General features: G+C 40.7%; 1 protein-coding gene across 1 annotated transcript in view; it reads left to right on the forward strand.

Moving 5' to 3' along the window:
- Window positions 1-919: 919 nt before the first annotated feature.
- The window catches only part of NPSR1 (neuropeptide S receptor 1), a 56,273-nt gene continuing 42,866 nt past the window's right edge, over window positions 920-14,326 (forward strand). The window contains exons 1-2 of the mRNA XM_041407857.1: window positions 920-1,066; window positions 13,559-13,691. Coding sequence (XP_041263791.1) covers window positions 920-1,066; window positions 13,559-13,691 — 280 coding nt within the window. The remainder of the gene's footprint in view (window positions 1,067-13,558; window positions 13,692-14,326) is intronic.

Consider the following 14,326-nt stretch of genomic DNA (forward strand, 5'->3'; position numbering starts at 1 on the left):
TTGAGGCAGAGCATCCTCGCAAAGCTGAACAAGTGCTGTATTTACAAGTGACTCTGAGCTCTGGTCAGGGAAGGTGAGTGCACTCTCATCTGTCACCTTGGTGTGCAGCTAGGCTGACACCACTGGAGATGTGCAAAAACATCTGAATAAACAGAGGGTATGTGGGATCGGTGCCCAGAAAATCTGTGAACAGAGAGATAATTGATTACCTCATTCTGAAGAGTCTTGAGCCTCCAAGTATCTAGGAGCTGTGCCCTTCCAGACAGCTTTTCTATATGGTGACGAAAGCACTGCCTTCCTGGGTGTGCAGCACACTCCAGCTCTTTGCAGAGGTGAGGGAGAGGTCTAGTTATGAAGTCAGGTAGATATTGACAGGTATCTTAAGCCTACAAACTTAATAGGGTTTTGTTTTTTTTTTTTTTTTAATACGGGAGAGCATGTTGGTGTTTGCTTATGGATATACCATAAGACTAAAGGTAATCAAAATCATATTGAGCTCAGCTAAGGTAAGTAAGCAATGCTGCTGAGTGGAATACCCAGGCTCCTGGGCTTAGTGCAGGGAGGAGCTCCATGCCTCTACAGGTGTGCCTGACTCCAGAGCTAACAGCTGGGGGTGCAAGATAATCCAGAGTCGACAAAGCACATGGCTGGGTCCATGTGTGCTGACTCTGCCACTGGCTGTTGCTGCTGGGAAGAACATGTGGATGGCTGTTGTCAGAGTTGCACCAAAAGAAAGCTCAAAGGAATGCCAGCTTGGCTTTGTTGTTTTGTTTTTTTTTCTACCACTCAGCTGCACTGAAGCCCGACACCTCTGGTAGCCAGTGAGAAGCTGGTTTTGTGCTGCGCTTTTACGGGAGAAGCCTGGCTGCATTAACTCTTACTAAAACCAGCACCTAGACAACTTAAGCAAAATCCAGTGATGGAGGTCAACTCCACAGAAGCCAGCAGCAGCTCCCAGGGAGGCACCGGCTGTCTGGATCTTCCCCTTGTCACTTTCACTGAAACGGTGACTTTCACAGAAGTGGTGGCAGAAGAGGAGTGGGGATCCTTTTACTATTCCTTTAAGGTATTACTTTAAGGGGTGCATTACTTTTCTCAAATGCTTGCAGCTTTGGAGCATTTTCAGCACATATGTGGGGAGGCAACTAAGATCCTTTAACTTTTTTTCCCCAGATATTGTTGGGTTTTTTTTCCCTGCAAAAACAGCTGACAGCATGTGTGAGGCATTTACTGAAAAGCAAAATACTTGTAGCAATTGGACTTCAGATTTACATGTCTTAGCTGACTCTATCCCCTTCCAAGAGAGGATGGTACTGATTTTCTGTAGAGGTATTGTAATTATACATGCATCTTTAGTCAAAATCTTGCATTATTTTAACACATTTTTAATGTAATTTTTGAGATGCATCATCTTGACATAAGGGATTTCTTTTCAATTTTCCAGCTGTAACAAACATTGTACACAAGTGAGACAGGTTTTTTGTTGTTTGGGGTTTTTTTAATCATGAGGGACAGGTTGTAATTTGGTTTTTGTTTGTGTGTTTGTTTGTTTGTGAGCTGAGTGGGGGTTGCAGTGTCTCTTGAAATCTGTTGTTAAGAATGCATCAGATGAGTCATACAGTAGTGAATGCTGTTGAATTGAATGGGAAGTGTATTCAGTCATCTCCAAAACTAAACATCACCCTAGCAATATGTAAATGTAGGAAAAAGATTGGAGAAGTTCTGAAGTTCATATTTCCTTCAGATTTCTATGCCTGTTGCTGCTACTTCTTAATTTTGTTCTGAATGCCACGTGTTTCTTTATTTTTATGGTACGTTGTACAAGTTCAAGTCATTAAAAAGTCTGGCTAGGAGTGCCCTGCCATTCCTTCTGGAGCTCGGCACCAAAGAGATCAATTTCACCTGGAAAGAGCCAGGCATTTATATCATTGACAACATGTGAGGTAAAAGGGGATATACTCAGAAGTAATTTTTGTATCTGTGAGATTGGTAGTGCTCTGACAAAATCTTAGTGGAATCAGTGGAATTACAGCAGGTTCCCAACCCTGATGAAGAAAGAGGTGATCCATAGTGCCAGTCTTAATTAGTGAGGGTCTCTTTTAACATGCTGCTTATAAGGTAATAAGGTAATACTTCCTACCTAGGACTTCAAGGGTGAAAATTATTTTTTATTCCTTTTTTTTTTTTTCCTCTCCATGTTAGACTCCTAAAATGCTCTTGAAAAAAAAAAATCACAAGAGACGAGAAAAATATTTTAACAACTTTCTCTTTATCTCCTTTCTTCTTTTCACAATTAGGACTATAAATCTGAACAATGTCATGGGAGCAGTATTTTATAATGGTAAAAGTGACAATTAATTCCATTATTAGAAAGTCCCCAGGCAGAAAAATGCTTGTTAATAGGAGAGATTGAGTAAATTACAATAATTAGGAAACTAAGGATAGTCATGCATGCTCATCCATTGCTAAAGGAAACAATTCTGTAGCTGAGGGCTTCTCATTAGACTTGCTCTTGAGTCTCTGCCGGTTGCCTGGCTCTGGCACATGTAGCATGAACTTTGCAAGGAGACTAGCTGATTTCACATAAATTACTAGCTGTTGATAGGCATGGAAATATTTTGACTCTAGAGAAGGGTGACAGCTGGTGCAGCTGTAGGAAAGGAAGGAGAAAGCACCTGCTCTGATGACTACCGTGCAGGGAAGAGAGGGCTCCCTGCCAGCAGTTTCAGGACTCTGTAAAACCCACATGTGGAAGGTGCTGCTGATACCTGTTAGCTCCACTGGCCATCCTCCACCAGCTCTGCCCATGTTGTGGCTGCATCCTTGCCCACTTCAGCAAGCCAAGCAGCATCGTCTTCCTCTTTACAATGCTGTAGTTAAGCAGCTAAAACAATTCAAGTTTCAGTTTGGAAAAGGCTGAATGAATTTGAAAAACAGAGTTCAGTGTTCAAAATGTAGTTTACAAATAGGGTTTGGCTTTTCAAACACACTGTAACCTGTGGCTGGCTGTGAAGGCAGGGTGGTGAGTGGTCACTACACAGGCTGACCCCAGAATCTGTGTACAGATAGAGCACACAAGCTATTTCTGCTTGGAAAATGCAGGTGTAACCTACCTTAGCAAAGTAGCCATAGGAAAACATGATCTAAACTGATAAGAGAAGACTAGGGAGTGACACCCCGTACCTGTGTTGATGACTTTTTAAAGATTTTACCTAATGACAGCTGTCAGGGTATCTCACATGCTGCTCAAACTACACAAGCATGTGCTGGTGTCTTCTTTTCCTCCTGACCTGCAAAAAGAGAGCTGGTACCCACCCCAGTTAATGTCTCTGTTATACTGTGGTGGCAACATGACAAAAGTAAAATAATGTGCATTAGAGTATTTCAGTGACAGAAAGGCTGAGCTGTGAATGCTTCTCTTCCAGAAAAAAATTGTGCTTCTGCCTATTCCTCTGCTTAACAATTAAACCCTGCACAGTTTCAGATTAGAGAATGTTTTACCAGTTCAGATTTTTGTTGTCTTTTTGGGGGGAAGGCTGAGGGGAATTTTATTGATTTATTTTATCTCAAAAATGGAACATTTCCTCCACTTAGAGGAATGCAGATTTTCTTCTTGTAGTCATTACTACAGAAGGGCCAGCTGCTCATCAAAGCTTTGCTAATGAAGTCTAATTTGGAGCCATGTGGGCTAACTAAACTGACTCTTGGCATACAGAATGGCAGCTTTTGGGGCTGGACTGGGTATATCCATGCATCACTCAGCATGCAAGATGAGCTGGTGCTTTTCATGACAAAGGCGCTGCCTCATTCCCACTGCCATTTAGGTCTTGCTGCTGTGTTATGGCAAATTGAAAACCCAGATCATCTTTCTTCCTGGGTGCCTTTCTGTGGGGTATCCAGGTAGGTTACTGACTTAAACTACAAGGAATTCTGCTGGCTGTTTCAGCACCTAATTCAGAACAAATGTGCAAATTGGTATTAATTACAGCTCCAATCTCCCAAGTCAAAGGAGAGTTCATTACATCCCTTTACAATCTCCTCCATATGTGCTTAATCCATGTGTAAAAGGGCTCTAAGCATCAATAGCACCTGCCAAATACACTAGTCCAGAAAGAGCAGAAATCATCTAAATATCTGTAGCCTTCCTCTACTTTAGGACCTTCTTAACTCTGCAAACCTGACATGGTACAAACCAGAAACCTGCCTGGAGAAAAGGTGGAATCTTAGAATAAGTTTGGCCTGATTTTGTGCCAGGTTTGGGAGACTTTGTCAGGGCTGGAGGAAGCATCTCCTCCTGCCAGATACTAAACAGCCCAGAAGTTTTCACAATGGTAGGAGCATGTGCTTGCCCTCACAAAGATTGCATAGGGATCATCTCTGTTTTAAGAGGTCTGCTGAGAAAGAAGATGCCCTGCTTTTATGCAGGAAAGTAAAGGTTGGAGTGCTCAAAAAGAGAAAGCGAGCAGCAACTGTGAGTTTTCTCAGTAGGACTGTGTTCCCACCATCATTTCCTACCTCCCAGCAGAGCTGGGAATCCATCAAGTAGAACATTTTGCTTCCTGCATTGTAGAGTCCCCAGCTGTACCGCAGGACACAAAGGTTTTGTTGCTTACATCCAGGGTTGTTGGGAACCCCAGTGTCCCCCTGCCAAGTGGGAGCCTCAATCATTGGCCCAAATGTTGACACGGCCCTTCCTCTCCCCCATGAGCCCTGGTCCCTGTGCCATGCAGAAACAGTGCAGCAGTGAAGTGTTACACTGAAGTGTTACAGCTTTCAGGAGGAACTGTGTGCCTATCAAAACCATCAGAAATTATTTTAAACATATGTCTTTGACTGTACTCCCCCAACATTGCAGCGTTCCCTGTACCTATGTGTTTTAGCCCATGGAGCTCAGATATTAAACAGCACAGCACAACCTAGCACAAGTAAGCACAACTCTAAAAACATGGGCTGCTTATCCATGGAGCTAATGCTCTTTACAAAGATTAGGATTTACCATCAACAGCAAAGAGCTGAGGAGACCAACATGTTGAGAGGTTTTGTAGAACTGTCCAGTTACATGGATTTGGCTCCAGAGGCTGCTGAAGTCACAGTCTAATGTCCCTATCCTTTCATGCAAAAGTAGGAGTCGCTTTATCTCCTGAAAAGTATTTGCTTATGCTATTGCTCATTCTGATTTTCAAGCAAATATCACAGAGCATCCCATCATTGAATGCATAATAGGAAAATAATAATGGGTGCTGTCAAATTTCTGGAGTAATCTCTGCAAATGCAATCACACATTTTAGAAAATAGTCATATCAAATAATTCAGAGGTAACTTTGCAATCTTTTAGTCAGGGAGAGGAGGAGGAGGATTAAGTTTATACAAATAAGGTGTAAGGGACTCCTGAACATAGCCTCTGCAATATGCTGTAATGACTGTTGCTATTCCTGAGGTGCTGTGCTGAGAATGATCTCCTTGGAAAACTGCTGCTGCAGTGCTGTTGGCCAGGCTGGCCTCATCCAGGGGCTTAAACACAGCACAGAAGGGATGTTGCAGTATGACAACCCAACAGGGAGCAGCTCTGAGCCAACTGATTTGGGATGTTCCACAATAGCAAACCTCATACTGCTGTCCATGTGCTCCACACAGGCACGTGGGTTGCACCTGTCTGCCTCTCCTACATAAATATGCTTAGAAAGTATAAATCTTTTACATTTTTTGAGATATTTTAATTTTACTGACTAGAGACGCGTAATAATTTTAAACAATTAAGAAAAATAACACTTTGGAGTTTTAAATAGGGCTGCCAAAAATCATAAAATTATGGATGGACCTTTGAGTGATCTAATATTATGTTTCTGCATTAAAAATATTCCACAAAAAAAATAGGTATGCCATTAAAAATTTATGTTTTCTGATGAAATTTAAATCAGGAATATCTGTCTAATTCTGTGGAATTTTCCTAGAATACAATGGGTGAAACATCCTGCAATAACTGAACAGTACTGCCCACATTTATTATCTGTCTTGTACCAAATCACAACAGAATGGAAAATAAGAACTATTTGGTGATAGAATTTAATTTAATTAATCACATTTGTTACTGACTGTCACCATCACACCGATAGAGGATTTTGGGACAGAGTGGGGGCTTGTTCAGCTGTTGAGGTTGGAAAGATCATTGCAATCAGCATGCATTAGATTGTGTACACTGAAGGGATGACCCTGCTCATTCATGATGATGAAGTCAGAGCTAAGAAATAGATTTTTTAAAAGAAGAGAGGTTTACAAAAAAAAAAAAAAAAATTGCTAGATTTCAAAAAGATGAGAAAGTAATATTGATAACAAAGTTGCCCCTTTCCATGAGGAAGTGTCCAGATTTAGTGAATAGACTTTCTCAGCTTTTCTGTTTTCCTAAGTCTGAAAGGAAGAAAATATTGATCTTTCCTCTATGTAACACATAAACATAACATATGAATGTAATACCATATCGACACAAACTCATACAAAACTGCTTTTCAAGTTCAACAGAACAGAAAAAATCAACTTGCATTCCTTCCAGCAGTGTGTTTTTTCCAACGATAAGGACTCCTTGGGAACTGACTGCTGCCAGTATATTTGATGTGTTGGTGAAGGTTTCGTGTGGCAGCGCATCCCAGCTTTGTCAGAATGTTCCATAACCTTGGGCTGTTAGGATAACCCAGGCAATCAGTTAGAAAGCAGCTCAGCGAGGCAGCCCCTGCACAGCGGATAGCAGGGCTATCAAGCACAACCAGTAGCATTTAAATGAGAAAGCAGCAGTCCCAGAGTCAAACCTGGGGCTGAACTGGTGTTTATGCACTTTGAATCAGGCTCCATTCCAGGCCATACTAATTTAAAAAAAAATTAACTCCTAGAGGGCTTGTTGCCTGCTGAAATATGTTTCTCCCAAATTCAATCATAATGGAAGCACTTTCAATGATAAAATATAAAACTTAGCTTTGAACTTTCTTTTCTCCCAGTCTTTCTTACCTTCACATGAGTTTTCCCTGGGTTTTTGAGTGTCAATCAAATTGTTTTCCCAAAATTTTCAGGAATATCTTGTGTGAAATCTATGTAGAAACATCTTCTCAGTTTTGCCTTGCTGGATGGTGAACCTTCTTTCGAAACATATTTGTATTAGAGGGGTGGACAGTACAACTTCCTGCTGCTTGTGACAGCTAAGGCTGAAGATTTCGGTGACCTGCCCAGTTGTTTGAGCATGTTTCTTATTGAGACAAGGTCTATCAGCAAATGAATCAAGAACTTTTCAGCCTTTTTTTTTCAACTTTTCTTTTCTTGAGCATTAGGAGATGATTTGGATCTTCATATTCAGGTCATTAGCATTTGTTGCGTGAATCTTACTTCTAGCCCAAGTATTCTGTTTGTTTGTGCCTCTTCTTGTAAGATATTTGGTGCCTCTTACTTTTTTCCTTCTTGACAGTTAGAACTGTTGTCTACATTTAAAGTATACTCAATGCACCTACAGCTTTTTTTCAAGCACATTGCTGTTAGGTTGTGGGGGTTTTCACAATCTAACTTGTGTAGAAAGTTTCAGCACAGGAAGAAATATGGATGTTTCCTTGGAAGTTTAACCAAGTTTGTTCTTTTTTTGTGTATTAAAGATCCTTTATTTTGGTGGAAAGCATAACCATAGTCATTACCCCTTCAGTAGCATCACACTTCATTTCTGAAAGCCCACAGTTTAAGCTGATCAACCTGGTGGTAATTCTTCATCTCAGGACTTCAAATAAATATAAGAAAAATGCCATCTTATACTTTTAAAGTCCTTTTTCTTAAGACAATTATGTTTTTGCCATTTCCATGCCAGTAGCCTTTACACTCATACTCTTTACTAGCAGAGCAAATTTTAATTTGTGTAAAGATTCCCAGAAAGGTCTGAGCTGTTCTGTTTGTTTCTGTGATACAACAAATAATATGCAACGTGTGCAAATCACTAATCTGATTATGTCTGTTTAAGTATCTTCTAGTTTTAAGAATACTTGTTAAGAAAATAGGTCTTTTGCATACTTGTGTGTGTGCATAATAATTCAAGTAGAGAAGGACTTATGGAGGTTGTCTGAACCAACCACTTGAAAGCAAATCCAAATGATGCCAGATTTTTCAGGGCAGTGTCCATTTAAGTTCTGAATATCTCTAGGGGTGGAAATTTCACAACCTTTCTGGGTTCCCTTCGTAGTGCTTGACCCCCATCATGAAGAACACTTTTCTTGTAATGTCATACCAAGATGTCCCAGGCTGCAACCCTTGTTTGTGGACATGGTGCACATCTGAGAAGAATCTGGCTCCATCTTCTCTGCACCCTCCTGCCAGATAATTGTAGGCAGCACTTAGACCCCAAAAGACTCCTCTAGAGTTTGTGCTGTTTAGGAATCTGGCAGTATGGAAAAGAGGTGTTTTATTATTTTTGCTTTGTTTATTTAAAAATTCAATTAATTATATCAGAGGTTTAGCCAGTACCTTTAAAACTCCCTAACTGGGTTAATGGGTGTATTTCTTTTATTCCCTTTAGTGTTGCAGTGCAATCCTAAGTGCAATTTGCCTTAGAGATAAGCTGATTATAAATCCCTGACAGAAATCACTCAAACTGCATGGCACCCATCTGCCTCCAGGAAATTAATTATCCTGTTTTTTGGTGTTTATTTTTTGGGGGGGCTTGTTGTTTGGGTTTTTGGGAGTTTTTTTTGTTTTTTTTTTTTTTTTTTTTTTTAAGGGTTTTAAGTTTCCATCCTAAATGGAGGATGTTAAAATAGCAAATCTGTCCTGATCATTTTCAGTTTTCAATGTTCAAGATTCCAGATCTTCTACAGTAGGATAAAAAAAAATTTGCTAATCTAGACTGCTCCATTTTTCTACATGGTCTGAAATTAATGTGATTATTTTAGAGAATGAGAAAAGATTTTTCTCTATTTTCCCCTCCTTCAAGAAAGTGCAATGCAATCTACTAGTGGTGAACTTGACCATGAGCATGACAGTCACCCAATTTAACAAGGGGATTTATATATTCTTTTTATGTGTTAAGAGCACTCTTGCGAAATTGCTTGGCTTGCATCATGATTACAGCTCTCCTTACAATCTCAATTGCTGCTATGCTAACCCCATAATTTTTAAAATATACCAAAGGCAAGATCATTTGTGTATTCCCAGAGCTTATCAACTGTCAAGAAAAAGCTGTTCAGAGACTTAAGCTGCTACTGGCTTGTGATATGAGGGATCGTGCCTCTTCTGCACCCAGGAGACCAAGAAGATGGTGCAGAAAGATACCAGGTCAGCAGGACCAAAAAGTTACCACAGGCCTGCAGTCCTCGTATTAAGGGCCAGTCAGCCACTCCAGGCATGGAATATCCCTCCCTCTCTTTTTCTATTTGCTCATTTCTTGCCTGAAACCTATTTTTTCCAGGTTGTTTCCCCAGCAGCCTCAGCAGTTAGAGCTAAACTGTTTCAGATTGGGTCCCTGTTCAAGTACAAATAATCTTTGTCCATTGCTAGTTGAACCTCTCTTTCTATTAGGCAACTTTAGGCAACTCTAATATCAGACAAAGGCTTTTGCACCTCAAGACAAGAGCAACAGCCCCTCCACTGGAATGGGCTATCAGGTATATCCCCATTCCACAGCCACAGCTGGTGCTCCCCAGGAAGCAGGATACAAATCCTGAGAGAAAACAGAGCAAGGAAGTTGTCTGGGGAGAACTGGAAGGAGGGATGGCATTTTGATACCAAAATGCTATCCAAATCTCCAAAAGGATTTAACTATGGTCTCGATTAAAGGAGTTTGCAGGGGTGATCTCTGCCTCAAATATAAAGCAGAATACACCTCTTGTTAGACTTATTCCAGCCTCTGCATTCAGAAATTTTATTAAAGAAAGAAAATTACAAGCCTTTTTTTATAGCTGAAGGAAAATGCACACTATTTCAGACAGGTTTTCTGGCTTACATTTCACCCATGAAGAGGCATTTTCTTCATTGACTCAGCCTGGTTTTTACCTTGGAGCAACATAGCAAAACCCAAATATGCCCTCTGGATGTTGAGCACTTCCATGCTCCAAACACAGCAGCCTTGTGGAACAGCAGCATGTGCAATGGCTCGAGTCAAACCAAGGAAATCCTCTTGACTTTCATTTGTTGGTGACCTTAATAATGTCAACAGCATCTCTAGCTTTTCTAACCTGAAATAACTGCTCTCGTGGCATAGTCTCTCATGGCATTCTCATCTAGTGTAATTATTAATGCCCATTTCAAAAGAAGCCCTTGTCAAAAGAAGTTTGGGAGGTATCTTCCTGTTTATCAGAATGCTTCTGATGTTTGCACAACATATCATTGAGGATTGTTTTTTGTAAATTACCTTGTTCAGGGTTGTTATTAAGAAAGGATTTTTGTTTGATGAATGAACAAGGCATGAAACTAAACACTTCTATATCTAAACAACCTGAAGATGATGAATAAAAGTAGAGATAATTCACCTGGAGTGAAATTCACAGATCCATCAGCTAACTGTCTAATCTAAAAACTATTTTTAAGGCCTTCACAGATGGAAGTTTTCCTGGCTCAATCAATCTCCCTATCTATGATATATCTTAAAGCCTTCTTTTTTTTTTTAAATTTTCATCCTGAATTCTGCACTGTAGTTTTGATTTTTAGTCCAGTCCACAGTGGATCTAAAGAAGAGATTAGTCCTTTACTTTTTTACATTAGTCTTTTTGTGTCCTCAAGGCTATGTTCATCTTTTCCTGCAGTCAGCTTTTCCTGGATTTAGCAGCTTGATTCATTCAGTGGTTCTGCCTGACTATATCCTTTATATCATCTCGTTTGTGTGTCTCTCTTGAAGCACTGTGCTCAGGAGTGGGCATGGTTCAATGGAAAGATTAGAGCAGAGGCACATGTGCCTGGTGTTGATCCCAAAGCGGTGGTGGCATAGCTCTCATGGTAGGGTAATGCCATTATGTTCTGGGGCACTTTGCACGTATGCTGCATGGGAGGGTTGATGTTTGGAAGACTGGTCCAACCAAGTGTGATTACGCTCACTACTCTGCAGTCCTGCACTTCTCCTTGTTGGACAGCAGGTTGCTTTTTTCCTAGTACACGTTTCCAATTCATGAAGATAATTTTGAATTGCAATCCTAGCTTCTGCAAAGGTCTTTATCACAGTGGGCATCCCATTAATAATCATGGAAGTTTTCATTCTGCAAGTTAACACAGACTGAGAGAGGCTGCAGTGATTTAAGTTGCCCATTGTTAGGGCTCCTTAATCCTCAGGAATGAGATCTTTTTCCTTTTTGTCAGAATGGCAGCTCACACAAATAGATTAATAGAAATTTTGGCTTTATTTCTTTGTCTATGGCCCTTCCAGACTTACCTCTATTTTCAGTGTTTGCATTTTTAAGTTATCTTTGCAGCCTGGTTTAATTTCTGGAGTCTAACATTGCTTAATTGCTAGGCATTGCTTTTAAATTGGCAGAAGGGATTTAATCTGACCATTTGTACTCTGCTGTTACCCTTCTAACACAGCCTCTGATGCTCCATAGCTATTTCTTCAGTGGGAATCATAAGAAGGTTTGAGTGTCAGATCCTTCTTCTGTCTATATCAGTAAAATACGGGAATATAATTCCTTTTAAGAAAATGCCATTCTGATTTTATACCAAAGAAAATGGGAACAAGTCTAGTCCCTTAGTTTTCTTCATGTGAGAAATATGTTTTCTGAAATGGAAAAACCAAAACAAGCCCTGAGGAGAAATCATTGATTTCAAGGACAAAAGTGATGTGAAATCTTATTTTTTATGATTTTATTGTCTTCCTAAAAGACATTTCCTTCCAATTCCTGTACTGAGAAAAGCTCCCCATAAAAACAGTTTCCACCATATCTCTGCCACACATTTTTAAGGAAATTTGTCTCTAAGAAATTCAAGAGATTTGCAGATACCCCAAAAAAGATGGATTTTTTTTTTTTAATCGAAAAGCTCTGTATCTAGCCCACACAGGTTGTCTCATCTAGGTGACTCTATATTCAGTGGAGACAACCCATTCCAAGGTAGGTGAGATGAGTGGTGACTCATCTCTGAGACACTGCTATTACCTAGACAATACTAAGGCAATTTAGAATAGTTGTGTCTCTTTAGAACTTTTAAGTTAGGTGAGATGACATGAGTGGTAGATTATGTTGGTGAAAATCACCATGCTGGGAAAAGTGAAATCCTCTCTACACAGCCTTCATTGTTTGGTTAAATTAATCTCTGGGCTCAGGCACAGAGTGCAACATCAAATTGCTCCTCATCAGGTCTGGCTTTCCCTGCATGACCCTGTGATCCACAAGGTAGTGTGGCTCCTACCTGGACCAAAGCTGAGTCTGGTTCCCAGGAGAGGCTGCTCAGGGGGGACGATGGAGGGACAATGACTGCTGGCCAGGAGTGAGGCTAAGTGCCAAGGAGGGACTTAAGCTAATTATAAATTGGAAGCTCCATGTCCCTGCTCCATTCCTTTCATTTCACCTTCCCACCCCACGCTCATAGTGAGCTATTTTCTTTGCAAACAGAAGGAGCTCTGGTTTCTGCTCACCCATAGTGGCTTACAAATGAGTGGCTTTTAATGGGTGTTCTCCCTTGCTTCTGCTCTGTCAGCGCAGTCAGGTAGGTGGGGTCTTACAGAGAGCATCCTTCCCCCAGTCTGCTCAGGACAGGTCCTTGAGGCCATGTCTGTAGAGTCAGCACCTGGCACCCCTCCTCAGCTGCAGCCCCCACCTGCCTCCTCCATCTTCCTGTGACTCCCACGCTGTGGCTTTGTTGTCTTGAATGGAAAGATCCCAAACGACTGCATTGACAAAACCTAAAACAGTAGCTAGGATGTAAAAATTGGGTGTGCACTCACCAAACAACCGAACGTGGACACATACGGTGTTGATCCTGCAGCCAGACCATCCTGATGCTTTGAGAGCACGAACAGCTTTCTTACCTTGTTTTCTTTGTGCACACACCACTAGGGGACGTTTTGTCATCACGTTTCAGTCGCTACACAAGTATACTTTTCTTTAGTGGGTCATGCTTCCTTTTCAGTCCTGGTGCACATCTAGATCATGGAGTGGATGTCTGAATTTCATAGGGCTCGTGAATGACCCACACTCACTGAAGTTAGGGAAGAGAGAAGTATTATTTTCCTCCATTTCTCCAAAGGAGCCCATCTATCAACATTCCTTATGAAGTGAGGCAGCTGGTTATTTCACAGCTTGCTGGAGCAGCACAAGAAAGCTGAGAGCTGACTCTCATTTTAGCACTAAGTGAAGAATACAGACACTGCTAGTGGTTTTGTGAAGAGAGAAGTAATATACAGCCACTGCAAACCAAACTGGAATGAACATCACCAGCAGTGATGCATGTTAAGTATTTTCTGAAAAAAAACCCAAGAATGTAATTTAGACTAAATAGTTGAAATCAATTGGCAAAACTCAAATTCCACTCCTGTTTTCTGTTCTCATCTCATTTGTCTGAGGATAAGTGACTGTCCATCCACCCATCAATATGCTTTTTCCCCTTCTTTCCATTGCAGACAGAGCAGCTGGTGACTCTTTGGATACTCTTTATTGTCACAATTGCTGGAAATGCCATCGTGCTCTTCTCTACCTGGAGGAGGAAGCGGAAGTCTCGAATGACCTACTTTGTTACTCAGCTGGCGATCACAGGTAGTGTATGGGAGGGGAAAGAGCACCTGACCTGCACAGGAATCACTATTAAAATGACAAATAAGAAAATGTGAGTTGAGTGATGAAGAATTCAGTTGCCACCTCATGTCCATCCAGTTGCAGTTTGCCATAAAGCAGATGGATGGCTGCTTATTTTAGGGCTCAGTCTGACTCTGATCTAAAAAGATGTTGCTAGATGTAGTAGTATGCAGCAGCTGCAACTCATTGATGTCGCTAAACCTTATCTTCCAGTCTGAGTTTGCATCTGCATTTCCCAGAAGGTGTGTCTCCAGCTATTGTCATGGAACTGCTTAAATTAAACTAGTCTGAAATTAATCTCTTGTGTTCTTCTACTAAAACTACTCCATCAATTTTGCTCCTGCAGTGAAGAGTGAAAATAACTTAATGTTGTCCAGTTTAATGAAGGGAAATATAACAATATAAAGGTGAAGAGGAATGCATTTAGATTTTTTTTTTTAATGGACAAAAGGATGCTGATCCAAGGACGTGGTAGTTGTTAAACAGAATGTGAAATGTACAGAAGCCTCGTTTGTAAAATCTCAGTCTCAGCAAGAAGCAAAGGAAATGAGCATAAGCAGCACATTGTTTCTCTGTGGTCTTGAATGGACTACATT

This window comes from Onychostruthus taczanowskii, unplaced genomic scaffold (genome assembly GCF_017590055.1).
Source record: "Onychostruthus taczanowskii isolate IOZ18803 unplaced genomic scaffold, ASM1759005v1 scaffold28, whole genome shotgun sequence".
In the NCBI taxonomy this organism is placed as follows: Eukaryota; Metazoa; Chordata; class Aves; order Passeriformes; family Passeridae; genus Onychostruthus; species Onychostruthus taczanowskii.